This window comes from Cetorhinus maximus, chromosome 4 (genome assembly GCF_964194155.1).
Source record: "Cetorhinus maximus chromosome 4, sCetMax3.hap1.1, whole genome shotgun sequence".
Lineage (NCBI taxonomy): Eukaryota > Metazoa > Chordata > Chondrichthyes > Lamniformes > Cetorhinidae > Cetorhinus > Cetorhinus maximus.
In genome coordinates, this window is record NC_135882.1 from 21414060 (window position 1) to 21436698 (window position 22639).

At 40.4% G+C, this 22639-nt stretch overlaps 2 protein-coding genes across 2 annotated transcripts in view; one reads left to right on the forward strand and one right to left on the reverse strand.

Annotated features, from left to right (window-relative positions):
* The window catches only part of cox6c (cytochrome c oxidase subunit 6C), a 297540-nt gene that overhangs the window by 118473 nt on the left and 156428 nt on the right, over positions 1 to 22639 (forward strand). The gene's annotated exons all lie outside the window — the stretch shown is intronic.
* tmx3b (thioredoxin related transmembrane protein 3b) overlaps positions 1 to 22639 on the reverse strand; it is a 146911-nt gene that overhangs the window by 99806 nt on the left and 24466 nt on the right. Inside the window, exon 4 of the mRNA XM_078540033.1 lies at positions 7093 to 7216. Within this exon, the coding sequence (XP_078396159.1) occupies positions 7093 to 7216 (124 nt within the window). The remainder of the gene's footprint in view (positions 1 to 7092; positions 7217 to 22639) is intronic.

The following is a 22639-nucleotide window of genomic DNA, read 5'->3' on the forward strand; positions in this document are numbered from 1 at the left end:
CACAAGTGCCAGGCAATGACCATCACCAACAAGAGAGAATCTAAACATTGCTCCTTGACACTCCGTGGCATTACCATCGCTGATTTCCCCACTAACAACATCCTGGGGGTTACCATCGACCAGAAACTGAACTGGTCTAGCATCTATAAATACTGTGGCTATAAGAGCAGGTCAGAGGCTAGGAACCCTGCAGCAAGTAACTCACCTCTGACTCCCCAAAGCCTGTCCTCCATTTACAAGGCACAAATCAGGAGTATGATGGAGTGCTCTCTACTTGTCTCGATGAGTGAAGCGCAAACAGATGTAAACAGGTACGATGTGATTGCGCTTACGGAGACATGGCTGCAGGGTGACCAAGGCTGAGAATTGAATATCCAAGGATACTCGATATTTAGGATGGACAGGCAAAAAGGAAAAGGAGATGGTTTGGCACTGTTAGCTAAGGATGAAATCAGTGCGACTGTGAGAGGATATTGGCTCATAAAATCTAGATGTAGAATCAGTCTGGGTGCAGCTTAGAAGCAACAAGGGGCGGAAAACATTAGTGGAAGTTGTCTATTGGCCTCCAAACCGTAGTGGTTGGGGAAAGCATTAAACAGGATATTAGAGATGCATGTAACAAGGGTGCTACAGTAATCATGGGTGACTTTAATCGACATATAGACTGGACATAACTAGCAGAATAGATAAGGAAGAAAACAGTGGATGTGGTGTATTTGGACTTTCAGAAAGTTTTTGATAAAGTCCCACATAAGAGGTTAGTGTGTAAAATTAAAGCACATGTGATTGGGGGTAATATATTGGCATGGATTGAGAACTGGATAGCAGACAGGAAACAGTAGGAATAAACGGGTCTTTTTCAGAGCAGCAGGCAGCAACTAGCAGGGCACCACAGAGATCAATGCTTGAGCCCTAGCTGTTTATAATATATATCAATAATTTGGATGAGGGAACAAAATGTAATATTCCCAAGTTTGTTGACGCCACAAAACTTTATGGGAATAAGTGGTGAGGAGCATGTTAAGAGGTTTCACAGCGATTTAGACAGGTTGAGCGAGTGGGCAAATACATGACATACGCAGTATAATGTGGATAAATGTGAAGTCATTCACTTTGGTAAGAAAAACAAAATGGCAGAGTATTATCTAAATGGTGATAGATTTGGAAATGTTGATGTATAAAGGGACCTGGGTGTCCTTGTACATCAATCACTGAAAGCAAGCATGCAGGTGCAGCAAGCAGTTAAGGAAGCAAATGGTATATTGGCCTTCATTCCAAGAGGACTTGAGTACAGGAGCAAGGGTGTCTTACTACAGCTGTACAGGACCTTGGTGAGACCACACCTGTAGTATTGTGCACAGTTTTGGTCTCCTTACCCAAGAAAGGAGATTCTTACCTTAGAGGGAATGCAGTGAATGATCACCAGACTGGTTCCTGGGATGGCAGGATTGTCGTATGAGGGGTTGGGCTGACTCGGCCTGTATTCACTGGAGTTTAGAAAAACGACAGTCTCATTGAAACATTTAAAATTCTGACAGGGATGGGCAGACTGGATGCAAGGATGATGTTTCCTCTGGCCAGGGATCTAGAACAAGGGGTCACAGTCTCAGGGTATGGGGTAGAACATTTAGGATGGAGAAGAGGAGAAACTTCTTCACTCAAAGGGTGGTGAACCTATGGAATTCTCTACCACTGAAGGCTGTGGAGGCCAAGTCACTGAATATATTTAGGAAAGAAATAGATAGATTTCTAGGCACTAAAGGCACCAAGGGGTACAGGGAGAGAGTGGGAGTATGGTGTTGAGATAGGGAATCAACTATGATCATAGTGAATGGTGGAGCAGGCTCGAAGGGCCGAATGACCTACTCTTGCTCCTATTTCTATGTTTCTAGCTCCAACAACACTCAAGAAGCTTGACACCATGCAGGACAAAGCAGCCCGCTTGATTGGCACCCCCATCCACAAACATTCACTCCCTCTATCACTGGCGCACAGTAGCAGCAGTGTATACCATCTACAAGATGCACTGCAGGAACTCATCAAGGCTCCTTAGCACCTTCCAAACTCATGTCCATTACCATCTAGAAGGACAAAGGCAGCAGATGCATGGAAACACCACCAACTGCAAGTTTCCCCCGAAGCTAAACACCATCCTGACTTGGAAATATATTATTGTTCCTTCACTGTCATTGGGCCAAAATCCTGAAATTCCCTCCTTAACAGCATTGTGGGTGTACCTACACCACGTGGACTGCAGCGGTTCAAAGCGGCAGCTCACCACCATCTTCTCAAGGGCAATTAGGGATGGTAATAAATGTTGGCATAGCCAGTGATGCCCACATCTCATGAATGAATAAAAGAAAAATTACACCATCAGCAATGACTGCCAGAGAGAAAATGGGAACTTTTGTTCAGGTCTGAACTTGTTGAAGTGAACATTAAGCCCAGAACACTGAAGTGTCTGGTAGAAAGATGAAGCCGTCAACCTCAAGTTGAGCTTTACTGGAACAGTGCAGAAGGACAAAAGCAGAAAGTTCAGAGTGTGAGTGGGCAAAGAATTTAAATGGTATGCAACAGGAACCTCTACAGCATACTCGGAGACAAAATGCAGATGTTCAAAAAACCAGTCACCTAGTTTGCCTTTTATTTCCTGTTGTGGACAAGGAGAGAGGCAAACTGAACTCCTTTATTTTTCTTGCCATCTGTCCATAAGCAGAGGTGTTTTAATTTCAGAAGTAGGCTGTGGCGTGTTTCCCCAAACTCTCCGCTGTGAAGTCAATTTTAAAGTGACTCGTAGCAAACTCTCTTTTAGAGTTAAATTAAAAGTATTGTTTATTCATACATTCAAACCCAGAGGATGGTCATCACAACTACATGCACACGTACACACAAAGAAATAGGAAAGAAAAGAGTTTTACACCTAGGGATAACTAAAAATAAAGAAAAACAATGATATGGATATTAGTTCACATGAATGTCAGAGTCCAGTGAGGGTTCCTTCACGTAGGAGTTAAAGTTCAAGTGGGTTCAGCTAGCTGAAAGCAGGAGTTGCTGAATTCCTTGAAAATTGATGATGACACTGCAAGATGAGGTTGCTAAACAGAGACTTGGTCCACAATGGCAAGAATCTTCCAGAGATCCAAGCTTTGAGGATGTTTAGACTTGAGGCAGACTTTGTTGTAAGCCTGGAGTCCTGCTTTGGTGTTGACAGGCTGGATGTTATCAGCTGACTGTCCTGGGAGTCCAAGAACGTAACATTAAAACTTTCCAAAGGCCAGGGGAGCTTAGGTCATGTGGTATTGCCCATTGATAAGTCAGTTTCAAGCTAACAATCAGTTTCAGTCCCTGGTCAAAATCGATTGATCATCCTAGAAGACAGATGGTGGCTATTAGTGCCTCCATAGGTATAATGAGTTTTGGTAGCTCTCTCTTTGTTATAAGTCCATGCTGGGAAGACAGGCCACCTGCTGCTCCCTTGTTTCATTGATTGTAATGGATCCCCACAATGATAGGTGAGAGATTCCACAAGGATGAGGATCGAGCTTTGTCCTTGTAATTACTGTTGGAAGTTTCCAGAACTGCAGCCAACTTGAAAATCATGTGACCTGTAGCAGATATGTTTTTGGGCCAGCAAAGTCCATTTTTAAATAAGCAGAAAGTAAGGTTTGACTTAAATAGTTTATGTTCACTTTCATGTCTTATGGGTGACATTTCCCCAATGTAGATCATGAGCAGCAAATACAGTATACTAGGTTAGGGGAAATTTACATAAATCACTGTTTCATAAAGGAAAAAGTATTTATATAGCATTTTACACAGGCACTGAGGGATAGATGTTAGTTGAAGCACTGGGGATAACTCTTCTGCACTTTTTTGAAATAGTGCCATGGGATCTTTTACATTCATCCTTAATAACAGATGGGGCCCCAATTTAATATTTCAACCTGGAGACGGCCCCCGCTAAAAGTGCAGATATCCCTCAGTACTGCACTGGACTGTCATCCTGCATTTGTGCTCACGTCCTGGAATGGGGCTAAAACATCTGACTCAGACGACAGCGCTAGCAACAGAGCCACGGTTGATAAACATGAGTATGAGGCCCTCAGGTCCTTCAGACTGGCAGAATGGGTGGGGGGGGGGCAGTTGGTTAGCTTTGTTAGCTAGATGGCTAGAGTGTGGTGCAGAATGACACCAAAAGCACAGGTTCAATCCCTGTAAAAGCTCTGGTAGTTCATGAAGGCCTGCCTCCTTGCTTTGCCCCACAATTGTTGTGAAGTGGTGCCTGTCAAGCTATATAACCGACTGCCTCTCTCTAATAGAGCGAGATGCCTATGGTTCTTTGTGGATTATGGCTAATTATCTGTTACTCGAGGCCCTGGGCAGTGATGTGTGGGTGGGGAATGTTAAAATCTCATGTGTTTGAATAGAAATGAGAGCAGGGGTTGAAATGATTAAGTGAATCAGGGTGTCAAAGAGAGACTGGTTCCTTTGATGTTGGCGGGTTGGGGGTGGGGAAGGTGAAAGATATGCTGAGGGGTGTCAGAAATGGTAGAAAAGGATAACCTGTTGAGTTCAGAGACTGGTGAGGACAAGGGGGAAACTATATCACAGGCAAAGACACAATCTCAAAATATGGGTCGGACTCACCATGATATAAGGGGAAAAGTGGAGAATATTTCAGATCTTGTGGTGGGGAGGGTATCATTAGAGTAGATGTGGGAGAGATTTAAAAAACTGGGAGTAGGGAATGGAAGTCTTTACAGGAAGGTTGGGAAGAAGTATAATCCTAACTAGCTTTGGGAGTCAGTGGGCTTGATATAAGTGTTCAGCTCATGCCCAGAGATAAAGGAATCTAGGAAAGGAAGGGATATTTCAAAGTTGGAGGAGGTAAAGGGTAGAAATTTGAAACACAATTGATGCAATTTCAGATATGAACAAGAGTAGGCTATTTAGCCCTTCAAACCTGTTCCACCATTTAATGAGAATATGGCTGATCTGTGGTCTAACTCTATATACCTGTCTTTGCCCCATATCCCTCAATATCTTTGGTTAACAAAAATCTATCAATCTCAGTTTTAAATTTAACAATTGATCTAGCACCAACTGTCGTTTGCAAAAAAGAGCTCCAAACTTCTACCACCCGTGCGTAGAGATGTTTCTTAACTTCACTCTTGAAAGGTGACTCTAATTTTCAGACTGCTTCCTACTTTTAGACTCTCCAATTCGCAGAAATAGTTTCTCTCTATCTACCTTATCTATTCCCCTTAGTATCTTGAAAACTTCAATGAAGTCATCCCTTAACATAATAAATTCCAGAGAATACAACCCTAGCTTGTGTAGTCTCTCCTCATAATTTAATAATACTGATAAAACCATGCTTCATTCTCTCCAAGATCAATACATTCTCCCCAAGGTGTGGTATCCTGGTCAGTGCAAGCAGAAAGCAGCTCCAACTTAATATTCACAGAACAGGAAGAGAGATCGGGAGAGAACTGGTCCAAAAGGTCTTGTATAACTTAAAATGGAACTCCAGTTCAGACTAGTACCAGTCATTTCCCAAGTTTTACTGGTTTTTCCTTCTGCTCCCCACCAACCCACCGCAGCCCCCCCAACCACCTTCTTTAGAACACCAAGTGAGGATAAACAATGCCAAATCTCTCCAAGTGTGAAAAACCTTCAAATGCAAGAGCTATAGACATGAGGTTTGCCCTACTCAAAGGAAAGCCATGTTCCAGTGATTCAATAACAATCAGAAGTCCACGTTCACCCATTTGATTAACAGAAGGGGTGGGAGGGGGAGACCTAGTAGGGGTGTCACTCTGATTAGTTAATTGAATGTGGTATTCAAATATAGAAAAAAGTTTTGAACCACGCAATCTACATCAATATTTTCCATAAGTGATTAAAATAGAAAGGACATTTTCAGTTGTTTCTAGTTAAATGCAGAGGCTCATTGACTGTCTTGTATCTTAACAAAAACATCAATCAATCAGTTTCCTCCTACAATCTTATGGCAGTGACAGCATTGCTCAGAACCACATTTCGCAGTAACCCCACCAGGACCTTGTTTGGGGGAAAGAGGGGCGGAAATGACTTATTAACCAGGGTAATACTGGCAATGTCAGGTTAGTGTCCCAGCAGCACAGCTAATGCATGCACAAAGAGTGGGAAATACCAGAAAGAAAGATGCAGGCAGAGGCTCTGGTAGTGGAGGCCAGTATTTGAGAATGTTAGTCCAGGGAATTCTAAAATAAATGCAAATTTATAGAAGAGTTTTGTTTTAAAATAATAATTTGGCTTTATGATGTTCTAAACTTATAAACTAAGTTATATAGTGCGCCAAGTTGGAAAGTGACACATTTGCCAAAATTTGAGCAACATGATTTTTGTGGTACTTGGCTCTTCGTGTTTATCGGTATGTACTATTGAATGATATGCTTAATTATTCTCCTAATTATGTTTAATATTAAGAGAAAGTGGATGCTCACAGCCTTATTCTCCTCGCGTTACAAACTGAAAAAGTGAGCTCTGAATACGTACAAGTATGCACAGGCTTTTTTGTGACCAGATTCTGTGCAAGATGCAATCAGGAGTTCCAGCTATATCCAGGACCAGGAGCTTCATCTGCCAGCTATAAATTGCATTTCATGGATATAGCTAAAGTATAACCACAGCCTCAGTCATTTTTAAGTAGCAGTCAACTTTAACTTTTTTCTTTTGAAAAGAATTGAATTGATTTTGTCCAAGACCAACGATCTGCAGTTTTCAAGGAATAAAATGAACAAAATGCAAGATACAATCAATCTTAAAACATCTCAACCTTCTGTAATCCCACATAATAAAAACTGAATGACCAGATTTTAATTTACAATATGAAATGAATCACTGAACATAGTTATCCCCCACCAAAAAAATTGCAGAATCTCAAGAACAAAAAATGAAATTGGACTTCACTAAAAGTAACTCTGGTTAGGTGTAACAAAAATGTTTTAGCTGGGACTGAGAGTAAAATAAAACTACTTTTTATACAAGACACTGTTTAAAAAAATCATGGACCAATTATTCTATACAAGACAGAATAGGACACCTCACCTGCATAAACTGTTGCATCCATCTTTCCGACTTTTATTGGAGACCCTGAGGTAAACATTTCAGCAGCTACCTCATCCCATATTGGTTCCAACTTCTTGCAATGGCCACACCAAGGTGCATAGAACTAAAATAAACATATAATAGTTAGCAATGGATAATTTAATTCATTCAGTACAGGGCTTAGGGAAGTAACCTCAATCAGAACAACTTTTAAAATGTTCAGAAATCAGGTCAGATTCACCCTCCCCTAAATGTTCTGTCTTTCTCATCCAAGGCACCAATTCAAGGCACCAGCCACTTTCCAGAACTTTTTCCAAGTTACTATTCTTCACAACATCTGTGGGCTATTCACTAAGGGTGGTATTACATCTAACGTGGATTTCGCTTCCATCAAATGTCGGCATGCATGCATTTTCTATTGACCTTTATATCTACATGTGACATTAAGAATATATATATCTGCACCCCCAAATCTCAAGGACCTCCATCACCAAGATTCAATTCAAATTTTTTTTCATAAAATAGTTTCAAGTTAATTAGAATTTTTAAAAATGTTTTTGAAAAGACCTGTGACACTCCCTTAAGGATTCAGTTTACAAACATGTTAAGCAAACATTTGAAATGCACAACTGCTGTATATATAACCAAATTGATATTCTATATATTTGAAATGTGAAATAAGATAACCAGTATTACAAGATCACATATGAATCTCCTATGACATTACTTAAAGGTAGTCAGGGGTCAGAAATGTCCTTCCTACTACTTTGCATGTCTTGCCAAGTGTATTAATGCAACAAATCTATTGAATCATATCACATGACTGACATAAAGTATATTATTGAATTATTGTATTATATTATATTATAGAATGAGACTAAAAGAAAAGACCCAGAGCGCTCAGATAATATTCACACTACCGTTTCAGGAAATCAGTTTGTGTTGAAAGTAAAAAGCAAAAAACTGCGGATGCTGGAAATCTAAAACACAAACAAAAATACCTGGAAAAACTCAGCAGGTCTGGCAGCACCTGCGGAGAGGAACACAGTTAACATTTCGAGTCCGTATGACTCTTCAACAGAACTAAGGAAAAATAGACAAGAGGTGAAATATAAGCTTGGGGGGCGGGGGGACAGGTAGAGCTGGATAGAGGGCCAGTGATAGGTGGAGATAACCAAAAGATGTCATAGACAAAAGAACAAAGAGGTGTTGAAGGTGGAGATATTATCTAAGGAATGTGATAATAGGTGACATTAAGAGTAGAAAGCTGGACGAGCAAGGTACAGATAGCCCTAGTGGGGGTGGGGTGGGGGTAAGGGATCGAAACAGGCTAAAAGGTAGAGATAAAACAATGGATGGAAATACATTTAAAAATAATGGAAATAGGTGGGAAAAGAAAAATCTATATAAATTATTGGAAAAAAGGGGGATCGGAAAAGGGGTGGGGATGGAGGAGAGAGTTCATGATCTAAAATTGTTGAACTCAATATTCAGTCCAGAAGGCTGTGAAGTGCCTAGTCAGAAGATGAGGTGCTGTTGTGATGAAAGTAACTTTGTTTGTTCCCTCTGCAAAACACCAACTTGTACTGATATAGCATCCTTTAATATAATAAAACATCCCAAGGGACTTCACAGGAACATTATAACACAAAACTTCTAATGTTGAAAAATTTGCTTTCTTAATCCTCTAGCACATTTGCTTTAGATGAAAATACTTTTTTCTTTATTCTTTTCTCCTCTCTTCCCCAAAACACTCATTCTCTCTTGTAGTATTGTTACACTTTTCCCATGGAGAATAGTGGTGCAGTAGTGGTAGGGTTCACAGGCTGATCAGCAACTAACAGGCTGCAACGAGAACCATCTTTTACCAGCCAATATGGCGCTTAGTCCTAAACTGCAGGCACATTTTATAGGCTACATAACCTGGGAATGCTGACATTAGCTGCGTTCCTCTTCCAGTATCCCTCACCTTGATTGAGAACAAGTACAAATAAAAGGCAGCAAATTATTTTGTTGGCAACATTTATTTGGGGCTTCTAATTTAAAACTGTTTTCATAAAATAGCCATTAAAATGAAAGTGCATTACTACTTTAGAGGTTTATTTTGCATCAGTTTTGGTCCTGGAACAATTCACAAAATGCCTAGCCTTTTCAAAAAAGGTAAGCAACATCCATCAGAAAAGCTGTGGAACAAATGAAATGGTACTTAAGGACTGAACAGTTTAGTGACAAACAGTCTTATAGTTTTAGTAATAACATTGTTTTTTAAAATCCTTAAAACAAAGGTCACAATCCACACCTTTTTCCAAAAAAAGGACATTAATTTTCCATATGTTTGCTTTTCCCCATGTATTGATGCTGTGCATGTTTCTCTTTTGTCTAAATGAAGTATTACACTGGAAAACTAGCTTCAACTAGGAGCATTTGCACACCATCATTATCATTGCACCGACACTAAATTTAACGTGTGTAACCTGTAGGTGAAAGATAGATTAATTTGCTTACTCGAGTGTCTAATTCCAGCAACTGGAGACTTTAGACTTGAACCACAAATCTCAGATTGCATTGTAATGCCTGCAGTTTTGGGCCCAAACTGCAAGTTTTTAACTAAGCTCTGAATCATAACTGAATTAGTTATACCTCTTGTGAGGAAGTTCTAAATAACTTTAATGCCTTCAAATTTACATGTGTGTTCCAAACAAAATCAAAATGCCGTGACTCCATGCAGTCATTACCAAATAAATCCCCACCAGATCAAATTGGGTTTTGGAGGTGCCCAAACTCAGAGGCCTCCAAACTGAAAGCAAAGACAGGAACAATTCACTAAGAATTCAATAGAAAGCACCACTTGTTATCACGCTGAACAGGATTAGTGAGTCAAATTAACGTGCTTTAATACTGGATCATTTAATATACTTTAGCTCTGGTGAGATATACGCAGTTTCATTGGTGCAGGGCACAGAATCTTTGCTCCGTATCAACAAGCAGTAATAATACTGAACGCATTATATGTAGATGAGAAGATTTAATGGGAAAGAGACTGGAGAGGATACAACTAACGATGCACACCAACTCCTGCTACCATTATGCTTTTACAAGCGCAATCATAAACATGTATTATTTACTTCAACAATGGGAATATATCACAACATTGCTCACAGAATTATGTGGGGTACCCCGGAAATGAAAGACAGGAAAGGCCTGTCGAATTAACATGCAATGCAGAAAAAGGAGTGCCATGGGGTTTGAATGCATAGTTTTGGACTAAGGAACAATACAACTGTCTTTCTGTACATGAGCCTCTAAATCTGACCGATCTGCACAGATCAAGTGAACAATACAAGGCAGCTAGCAAGAAATGATCTACAATCACATATTCTTGATAACATTATCATACACATTAAATAGAATGGCTGATGCATGTGGGCAGTGGGGGCAGAATTGCAATGCTACAATTAAGGATCCTGACATTATTAAATATAGAAGTTTTTATTCAAAGTTCTTGGTAATTTCCATTCATAACATGCAATGTAGTATACAATTACTCCACATTTATAGAAGTGTGCCAAAATGTAATGATTTTTAAAAAAATACTAATTTGTTTACTGATACAGAGACTCTCAAATAGGATATCTTCTTCCCAATGAGTGTCTCACCACACTGAAACAGGTCCATTAGAAACAACAAGTTTATGAGACTTCCAGGCCAAGCATGACCTGAAAAGAGCAACCTACGCTACTAGCTGGGAACGTGGATGATTTACCAGATGACGCCATGTTTTCAATGAGTCCTGCAGTTTGCTATAAATGGGAACTTGTCTTACCACAAAATCTACTTAAGCCTTGCAATGGAAAATGTTTTGGTACAACTTTATTTACCATCTTTCATCATCAGCAATGTTCACTTTTTTGAAAACAACCTTTCTAAGGCAGCTATCTTGAGGGCAACAAACAATAATAAGATCACTGCAAGTCATGAAAATGGAACAATGCGCAGACAATTGACATTTTGCCACAAATATTCAACTCCTTTATTTAATTACATTCAATTTGCTCTGGGACAAATAAGTCACAAACAATTTTTATAACCTGGTTGCAGAGTAGGTCTCCTCTACACTGGAGACACAAAATGCAGACTCGTTGACCACTTTGCAGAACTTCACTCAGTCTGCAAGCATGACCCCGACCTTCCAGTCGCTTGCCATTTCAATTCACCATCTTGCTCTCACACTCACATTTCTTTCCTCGGCCCATTCCAATGTTCCAGTGAAGCTCAACAGAAGCTGCAGGAGTAGCACCTCATCTTCTGATTAGGCATTTTACAACCTTCTGGATTCAACAACTTCAGACCATGAACTCCATTCTCTATTTTTAATTCTTCACCACCCCACCCCCCGCCAAGTGCCAGTCTATATCTCGTTCTCATGTTTTTACTATCAGATAGCGCTGACCCTTTTTCTGTTATTAACACATTCTGCTTTTTTGCTTTCAGACAGCACTGACTTTTATCCTGCTATTAACACCAGCTCTGCACCAAAGCTTTAGGCCTTAATACTATCATTACCACTCCTTTTGTCTTGTCTTCCACAACATTTTTGTCATTTAATCTCTCCTGCCTGCTAACCTAGCCAACCTTCTATTCTGCTCCGCCTGCCCTTCCCCCTTTTTCAACAGCATAAAATCCACCACATTTCTACCTCTCTCCAGTTCTGAAGAAATCATATTGAAACATTAACTGTTTCTCTCTCCACAGATACTGCCAGACCTGAGTTTTTCTAGCATTTTCTGTTTTTATTTCAGATTTCCAGCATCTTTAGTGTTTTGCTTATATATTATTGCAGAGTAGGGTTCTTTCAAAAAAACAGATGTACCACATTTCAGTACAGAAGGAATGCATGCTTGACCAGCATTTCACAGCATTAATAGGTGTAGTCAGAATATCAATCCTCTACACCATAGTGATTTTCAAATGGAACAGAATAGGGGATTTTGATTTTGGTGGGGGCGGGGAGGTGGAGAATGGTGTGGCAGGGGACATGCAAAGAAGTAGTCAGGTAGGTATGAGGATACATGGGCTTTATTTTTCATATCTTAAGTTTGCCATTGCATAGTGCCAAAGCATCACTGAATTATGTGCTTGGGCATTTCAGCATCCTCTAGCAACAGTACTCAAGGGTTGACGTGAGTGTGATGTTTGGTGTTCACCAATTGTGATTAAACTAAGGTTTTTTGGAAGTGTAAAGTCAAGAATGTTGATCCCGAGGGAGGATCAAGTAGAATCAGACAAAAGAAACTAGGAACTGTGATCCTCCCTACTTGGACTTGAAGATGACATTTACTGGTTTTGACAAAAATCTTCAACAGCAATGTGATAGGTGCACTGAGGGCCTTGCTCACAATAGTAAAAACTAAGCAAACCAAAATTTTACTTGGAGACCAAACATCCTGCCCTCCTGCCTGAAAACAAATAAAGCATGAGTTCTTTTTGAATGGAAGCTTACTCAAATGAGATATGGAAATAATCAAAAAACTTAGTGCTATCCTTGGGAGTACCATGAACAGCTCTGGTCTCCACAATATAAAAAAGGGTAAGAGCACTGGCGAAGGCGTTAAAAAAAAGGTTTACTACAATATCAGCACTGAGGGGCTATACCCTTCACTGTGGCTGGGTCAAAATCCTGGAATTCCACCCGCCCGCCACCAAACAGCACTGGGGTGTACCTACACCACCAGGTGAACTGCAGCGATTCAAGGCGTCAGCACACCACAACCTTCTCAAGGACCATTAGGGATGGGCAATAAATGCTGGGTTAGCCAGTGACACCCATATCCCATGAATGAATTAAAAAAATTCAGGCAAGATGAAACAAGCTGGAGTTCTTTTCTCTAAGGAATAAGACCGAGGGGTAACCCGAGATAATTTTAAGATTATGAAAATGTTTGATAGGGTAAACATAGAAAAGAGGTTTCAGACCATAAAAGTAGGATAGTCACTAATAATTCCAACAGGGAATTCAGGGGAAATGTTTTTTCTCAGTGTGATTAGAATGCGAACATACACAGTAGGAGCAGTTGGCCATTCTGCCCCTCAAGCCTGCTCCATCATTCAATAAGATCATGGCTGATCTGTTTGTGTTTCAAATTCCACATTCCCATCTATCCCCAATAACCTTTGATTCCCTTGCCTTAACAAAAATCTATCTACCTCTGTCTTAAAAATAATGACCCCAATTCCACTGCCTTCTGAGGCAGAGTTCCAAAGTTACACAGCCCTCAGAAAAAAAAATCTCCTCATCTCTGTCCTAAAAGGGTGACCCTCAACTTAAAAAAGTGCTCCCTAGTTCTGGGCTCACCCATAAGAGGAAACATCTTTTCCACATCTACCTTGTTGAGGCCATTGAGGATCTTGTATACTTCAACCCAAGTTACCCCTCACTTCTAAATTCCAGTGGAAATAAGCTCAGCCTGTCCAACCTATCCTCTTAAGACAACCCGTTCATTTCAGATATCAATCTAGTAAACTTCCTCTGAGCCGCCTCCAACGTACTTATATCCTTCCTTAAATAAGGAGACCAAAACTGCATACAGTATTCGAGATGTGGTCTCACCAATGCCCTGTATAACTGAAGCATAACATCCTTAGTTTTATGTTCAATTCCTCTTGTAAAAAAGGATAGCATTCCATTAGCCTTCTTGATTATGCGCTGTACCTTCATCCTAACATTTTGTGCCTCGCACTAGAACACCTAGATCTCTCTGCACCTCGGAAATCTGCAGTTGCTCTCCGTTTAAGTAACACTCTGCTTTATTCTTCCTGCCAAAGTGAAGAACTCCACATTTTCCCACATTATACTGCATCTGCCATATTTTTGCCCACTCACTCAACCTATCCATATCGGTCTACAAACTCATGTCCTCTTCACAACCTACTTTCCTACCTATCATTGTGTTGTCTACAAATTTTGCTTTCATGCCTTCGCTCCCCTCATCCAAGTCATTGATGTAAATTGTAAAAAGTTGAAGGCCCAGCACAGACTCCTCTGGGACTCCACACATTACATACAGCCAAGCAGACAAAGACTCGTTTATGTATGCTCTCTGTTTTCTGCCAGCCAGCCAATCTTCTATTCATGCTAATATGTCACCCCCTACACCATGAGCTTTTATTTCCCGCAATAATCTTTGATGTGGCACCTTATCAAATGCCTTCTGGAAATCTAAGTACAGTACGTTTACAGACTCCCATTTATCCACACCACGTTACTCCTTCAAAGAAATCTAATAAATTGGTTAAACATGATTTCCCTTTCACAAAACCATGCTGAGTCTTCCCAGCTATCTTGAGGTTTTGTAAGTGCCCAGCAAAAACCTCTTTAATGATCAATTCTAACACCTTCCCCATGACAGGCATCAAGCTAACCGGCCAATTGGTTCCTGTTTTCTGCCTCCCTCCCTTCTTGAATAGAGGGGTTATATTTGCTACTTTCCAATCAGATGGAACCTATTCAGAATCTAGAGAATTTTGGAAATTTAACACCAATGCATCTACTAACTCATTAGCCACCTCTTTTAACACCCTAGGATGAAGTCACCTAGACCCGGAGACTTGTCAGCCTGCAGCTCCATCAGTTTGCTCAGTACCGCTTCCTTAGTGATTATAATTTCACCAAGTTCCTCTCTCCCCACCACCTCCTGATTTACAGCTATTACTGGAAAGTATCCTCTATAGCAAAGACAGAAGCAAAGTATTTGTTCATTTCATCTGCCATTATCTACTATTAACTCCCCATTGTCACACTCAAGAGGACCAACACTCACTTTACTTACTTTCTTCCTTTTTAAATACCTGTAGAAACTCTTGCTATCCATTTTTATATTTCTATCTCATGCTCTAATTTCTTTCTTCCGTTTAACTTTAAGTCATTCTCTGCCCGTCTTTATATTCTGACCAATCATCTGACCTGCCACACACCTTTGTGCAGTTATATGCTTTTTCTTTAACTTCTTCAGTTAACCATGATTGGTAGGCCCTCCCTTTAGAATTTTTCTTTATAGTAGGAATATACTTATTCTGAGTATTCTGAAATGGCTCCTTAAATGTCTGCCACTGCCTCCCCATTGATCAATCTCCTAGCCGAGTATCCTAGTTCACTTCAGCTAGCTCAATTTTCATGCCCAAATCATTACCCTTATTTAAGTTTAAAATACTAGTCTTAGATCCACTCTTCTTCCTTCCATACTGTATTGTGCTCGCTGCTACCTAGGGGTGCCTTCACTCTGAGGTTGTTAATTAATCTTGTCACATTATACAGTACCAAGTCCAATACAACCTGCTCTCCGGTTGGCTTCAGAACGTGCTGCTCTGAAAAACTCTCAAAAGCCTTCTATGAACTCTTCATCTAGGCTAATGCTACCAATCTGATTTTTCCAGTTTATACATAGATTAAAGCCACCCATGATTGTTGCTGTCCCTTTATCACAAGCACCTAATATTTCTTCTTGTATACTTTGTCCTACATTGTGGTTATTGTTAGGGGGCTTGTAGACCACTCCCACTAGTGACTTCTTTCCCCTACTATTCCTCATCTCCACCTAAACTGATTCTAAATCCTGATCTCCTGAACCAAGGTCATCTCTAACTACTGCACAAATGCCACCCTGGATTAACAGTGCCCCCCATCCACTTTTACCTAGCTTCCTATTCTTCTTGAACGTCATATATCCCTCAATATTCAGGACGAATCCTTGTCATCCTGCAGCCACATCTCCATAGGATCATATTTATTTACTTCAATGTGCACCATCAATTCATCTATTTTGTTTTGAATGCTACACACATTCAGATATAGAGCCTTTAGTATTAAAAACAAAAAGCTAAAAGCTACTGCGGATGCTGGAAATCCAAAACAAAGACAGAATTACCTGGAAAACCTCAGCAGGTCTGGCAGCATCGGTGGAGAAGAAATCAGTTAACGTTTCGAGTCTTCATGACCCTTCGGCAGAACTGAGTAACTATACTCAGTTCTGCCGAAGGGTCATGAAGACTCGAAACGTTAACTGATTTCTTCTCCACCGATGCTGCCAGGCCTGCTGAGTTTTTCCAGGTAATTCTGTTTGAGCCTTTAGTATTGTCTTTTTGTTATCTTTGTAACATCTAGTCTTGATTGTTGGTGCATTCTTAGGTTTTTTTTCTCTCTGGCCCTTCCTACCATTTCCTGACCCTCATTTCTCACATTACTATTTTCCTCTTTTATCTTGGCCGGGATTGTCTTGCCCTGTTGTGGCGGGGCCTGCACGGGAGATTCAGCGGCCCAGTTAAAAGTCCACTGACTTTCGGCAGGACTGGATGGTCCTGGCGGCAGGCGGGGGTGGAAAATCCAGCCCCTATTCTTTACTCTTTGATATACCACATCTTATCCCTTGCTCTCAGCTACTTAGTTTAAAACCCTCTTTACTTCCCTAGCTACCTGGTTCACAGGAACACTAGTCTCAGCACAGTTCAGGTGTAGACCGTCCCAACGGTACAGCCTCCAGTCCTGGTGCCAGTGTCCCACAAACCGGAACCCACTTCTCCCACACCAGTCTTTGAGCCATGTGTTCATGTCTCTAATTTTATGTACCCTATGTCAATTTTCACATGGCTCAGGTAATAATCCAGAGACTATAACTTTTGAGGCTCTGCTTTTTAATTTAGTGCCTAGCTTCTCATACTTTCTATGCAGAACCTCTTTCCTAGTTCTACCCATATTGTTGATACCTACATAGACCACGACAACTGGATCCTCCGCCTCCCACTGCAAGTTTCTCTCCACCCTGGAACAGCTGTCCCGAACCCTGGCACTGGACATGCAATACAGCTGTCTGGACTCTCGCTCTTTACAGCAGGGACCAATGTCAATCCTCCGTACTGCCACTACTACTGCTACAACATTCTTTTTCACCCACTTGAGTGGCTTCCTGTACCACAGTGCCATGGTCAGTTTGCTCATCCACCCTGCAGCCCCCACTCTTATCCAAACAAGCTGAGAGGTCCTCAAACCTATTGGGCAATTGCAGAGGCTAACACTCCTGCCTTCTGGGTCCCTTTACCTGCCTCACTCACAGTCACAGCCTCCTGTCCCTGACTAAATCAAAAGACCCTATTCTAATTGGTGTGACTGCTTCCTTGTACAAAGCATCCAGGTAACGTTCCCTCATGGCTGATGTGTCACTGAGTCTGCAGCCTCCAACTCAATGACTTTGAGCCAAAGTTCTTTGAGTCGTAAACATGTTTGTCCTGGATCACAATGTTATGCTGCAGCCTTGACACATCAGCTGTCCTACCATCCTTAATGTGTTTTAATTACTTAATTATATTATTCACTTATTTATGTTGCGTTTTTATGTATTTTATTAACTTTACCACCAATTGGTATACTAATTCAAACGTAAGAATAGAATAGACCTTAACTACTTACCAAATACTCAAACAGCTAGCTCCTTTCCTTGTAGTAGAGCAAGAATCAATTCCTACAGGGTGAGGAAGGTAGAAAAGCAAAAGAAAACAACACCCCCTTTCCTGCTCACTTCAGCAAATTCCCCACTCACCAAACTCTCAGGTTTGTATTCAAGTTTCCTCAGCTGCACTCGTTTGCCAAATGTGGAACTTGCTACCATGAAGAGTAGCTGAGGTGATTAGCATAGATGCATGTATAGGGAAGTTAGACAAACACATGAGAAATAAATAGATGGATATGTTTATGGTGTTAGATGATGAAGAGTGAGAGGAGATTTGAATGGAGCATAAACTTGTTGAGACGAATGGCCTGTTTCTATATTGCAAATACGGTATAATAGCTCTGCCAATGTACTTGATACGTCCTATGCTGTCTCATATCAAACTCAAAGAAGTCTCAAGCAATTGGTGAAAGACTTGCCAGCAGTGACTGAAACGGCATAGACTATGTGTGGAAGGAAGCATTGTCACCCCACTTACCAGCTATTATTATTGACCAGAAACTGAACTGGACTAGCCATATAAATACTGTGGCTATAAGAGCAGGTCAGAGGCTAGGAATCATGCGACGAGTAATTCACCTCCTGACTCCGCAAAGCCTGTCCACCATCTACAAGGAACAAGTCAGGAATATGATGGAATACTATCCACTTGCCTGGATGAGTGCAGCTCCCACAACACTCAAGAAGCTTGACACCATCCAGGACAAAGCAGCCCACTTGATTGGCACGACATCCACAAACAATCACTCCCTCCACCACCGATGCACAACAGCAGCAGTGTGTACTATCTACAAGATGCACTGCAAGAATTTACCACGGCTCCTTCAACAGAACCTTCCAAACCCACGACCACTACCATCTAGAAGGACAAGGGCAGCAGATAGATGGGAACACCACCACCTGAAAGTTCTCCTCCAAGTCACTCACCATCCTGACATGGAAATATATCACCATTCCTTCATTGTCACTGGGTCAAAATCATGGAACTCCCCTCCTAACAGCACTGTGGGTGTACCTACACCACATGGACTGCTGCATTTCAAGAAGGCAGCTCCCCATCACCTTCTCAAGGGCAATTAGGGATGGGCAATAAATGCTGGCCAGCCAGCAAAGCCCACATCCGGTGAATGAATTAAAAAAAAAAGTTAACCACAGAATACTGATATGCCAGCAGACAAAGGAGAAGCTAACCAGAGCAATGAGGAAAAACCCTTTCCTTGGAGTACAAATTAACAAGAATACTGATTGTGCCAATGCAAAAATAAGTTTTTGTTTGGTCAACACCACATTCAGGATCAAAGTGAACTTTTTATTTTACCATTTGCCCTAGCAAGAATTACTGCTGAAGTATTATTCAAAGTATTAGATCAGTATACAACTAAAAACATTGAGTGGAATCTATGTGTTGAGATTTGGATGGATGGGAATTAAATCAAAACTAGATGCAATGGTGGACTTGTTGTTCTGGTGAAAGCTGTAGTACCATGCTGTGTATAGCACCACTGTCACATACAGAGTTGCAACAGTGATGCCAAAAGAGCCAGATATACTGGCTGCTGCTGTCAAGGTTGTGGACCTCAAAGTTCAACTACAGAACTTATGCTTTTTCTCAATGCTGTTACAATCTTGGTAAAGACCAGTAACTTAATAAAAGAAATCAGAAATCCCAGTTATTTACTGAATAATGAAACCATAAGATTCAACAGTTTAAGAACAGAAGAATTTTTACTACACAAGAGTCAAACAAAGCAAACACCAAATACTATCTTAGACAACCTTAAAACTAAAATACCCAGTATGTGCATAGAAGAATTAACAGGCAAGTTGCAGTCTATTATAAACTTTAAGTAACATGTTAAATGGCAGGTACAACTAAGGTAGCTCTTGCAAATTGGCAGTACAGGCAGGCAGAAGAAGAAAGGCTAGATCCAGAAACTAAGAAGCAAAGATATAGTTGCTGCAGCTGTTTCACTTAGTTGAATGTTATCTTCAACTAAGTGAAACAGCTGCAGCAACTATATCTTTGCTTCTTAGTTTCTGGATCTAGCCTTTCTTCTTCTGCCTGCCTGTACTGCCCCACTGGAATAGTCATCAACTACTGAGCTTGATGGGCTTTGTGTCCTTTTTGTTTCAAACTCTCCACAAGTTTTGGTTTCCCTTTTCAGTTAGGGCCTGTCTCAAGAAATAAGATTTGAAACTATCAATTCCATCCCAATGCTTGGTGAAGAGATGGGATCATTGCATGGGCAATTTCTGCTTCATACATAATGGTTGTCACATGGTAAATTTTAGCAACAAACTAAGAACTCAGGGAGGTGTATCATATGTTTGAGTGATTCTAAATCTCTTCATCACTCCTTTGACCAGCGCTTCCAGGTTTTACTAGGCTAGTTACCTGATATATGTGACAAGCTCAATGAATTTAACCTATTTTTGCAGTGCAAGAACTATAATATTTTCATTATGCACTAAAATTACAGATGTTGCCCAAAGAAGTTTTCCCATGGAGTAACTAATTGCCTCAAGACAAGGTACCGATGTTCCTAACATTGACTTCTATCATTTTGGACTGTGATGTCCTAGAAGTTAAAGATGTAATTCTGAAACATTTATCCAAACCTTACAAGAAATTCAGAAAATATTTCCCAGAAAGCAGCAAATTAATTCCAGTATTTTACTTTAGTTAGAAATCAGGTTTTCATTCTTTTGTCAAGATTACTGTGAGAATTCGATCAACATTGTTGATGACTATGTTTTAAGAGAATCTTAAAATCATGCCTCTTGATCAGTTCTGGCTTTCAAGTCAAAGAGACTTCCTGAATTGCCCCAAAGAATTACTTGTTCACTTTGCTTGAATGTATCTGCATTAGCTGTGCTTTTCTTTATTTACATCATAAAGAAGCACAGAAGCTTCTTGAAAGTAAAGAATGATTTGAGACTGAAACTCACCAAAATCAAACAAGATCCTACACATTTTGCCCTAGCAGTCTACCGAGATAAAGATGAATCATGAAATGCTCTTTTATGTTCACGTTTATTCAGTAGTATAGAGCAGGATGCACCTGTTGGGTAGTATTATGCTATTCAAAGGAGCATAGGAAGAGCAGTAGGCCATCAATCTCAATGTTAAAATTAGCAAATGATCTAGCATTAATTGCCACTTGCAGAAGAGTTTCAAACTTCTACCAGCCTTTGTATACAGAAGCATTTCCAAATTTCACTCCTTGAAAGATCTGGATCTAATTTTTAGAATATGTTCCTTACTCCAAGAGCGCACAACCAGCAGAAATAGTTTCTGCTTATCTTCATCAGTGTCCCTTAATATCTTGAAAACTTCAATCAAATCACTACTTAACCTTCTAAATTTTATGGAATACAATCTTAATCTTTGCTTAATCTCTCCTTGTAGCTTAGCCTTTGGAGTGCAGATATCATTCTTGTAAATCTATGCTGCACTTCCTCCAAGGCCAATACATAATTCTTAAGGTGTGATGCCCAGAACTGCTCACATACTCCAAGTGTGGTCTAACAGTACTTTGTTTAGCCGAGGCGTGATTTCTGTTCCTTTATATTCTAGTCCTCTACATACAAAGGCCAACATTCCATTAGTCTTTTTGATTATTTTCCGTACCTGTTTATGATGTTTTAATGATCTGTGAACTGGACCCTCAAGTCTCTTTGGACCGCCACTGGTTCTAGCTTCTTACTGTTCTATCCTATTTATGTTCAAAGTGGATGACTTCATTTTTTTTATTCTTTGGTGGGATTTGGGTGTCGTTGTTACCCATCCCTAATAGCCTCTGAACCGAGTGGCTTATTAGGACATTTTAGAGGGTAGTTAACAGTCAACCACACTGCTGTGGATCTGAAGTCAAATGTGGCCAGCCCAGGTAAAGATGGCAGATTTCCTTCCCTAAAGAACATTAGTAAACCAGATAGCTAAATTTAAATTTCGCCAGCTGCCATGGTGGGATTTGAACCCATGTCTCCGGAGCATTAAATTTGAAATATAAAGCTAGACTTAAGTAATGGTGATCATGACAACTATCAATGATTGTCATTAAAAACCCATCTGGTTCCACCTAGGGATGGAAATCTGCCATCCTCATTCGGTCTGGCCTACATGTGATTCCCCACAGCAATCTGGTTGACTCTTAACTGCCCTCTGTAATGGCCTAGTAAGCCACTCAGTTCAAGGGCAATTAGGGATGGGCAACAAGTGCTGGCCTTGCCAGCGACACCTATGAAAGAATGAAGAAAAAGATTAACTTGTGCCTCTGGATTACCAGTCCAGTGACATTATCACAAAACCACCACCTCCCCCATTGTCTACAATGAAATCTATTTGCCACAGTTTTGCCCACTTAATCTTTTAATACCTCTTTGTAATTTTATGATTCCAGCTACACTTCTTATAATACCATCAGCCAATCTGGATATGTGGTTTTCTGTCCTTTCCATCCCACCATTTTAGCCATTAATGAATACAATGAATAGTTGAGGTTCCAACATAGATCCTTGCAGGACACCACTGGTCACATTCTACCAATTAGAGTACCCGTCCATTATCCCTACTCTGGCTCCTTCCTCTCAGCTATTTTTTTTAAACAAGCTAATAGTTTGCTTTTAATTCCATGACTTTCAACTTTAGCTAACAGTCTCTTGAGGGGCTTTATCAAATTCCTTCTTGGAGTCCATATAAATAACATCCAGAGACATCCTGCCCATTACTCAGTCACGTCATCAAAAAAATTCAATCAGGTTCATCAGGCATGACCCACCCTTTATAAATCCATGCTGGCTCTCTCCAAACACCTTAAATTTTCAACTGATCGATCACACTATCCTTAATTATAGACCCTAGCAATTTCCCAGCAATAGGGATCTATACTTCCCTGGTTTACCTCTCTCGCCCTTTCTTTAATAGTAGAGTGACTTGCACAATTTTCAAATCTAAAAGAAGTGATTATGCTTCTTCTGTCTCAAACAATATATTAGCTGCAAAATTTAAATCTCTTAATCATTCTTAGGGAGTGGGAGCGACGAATGGA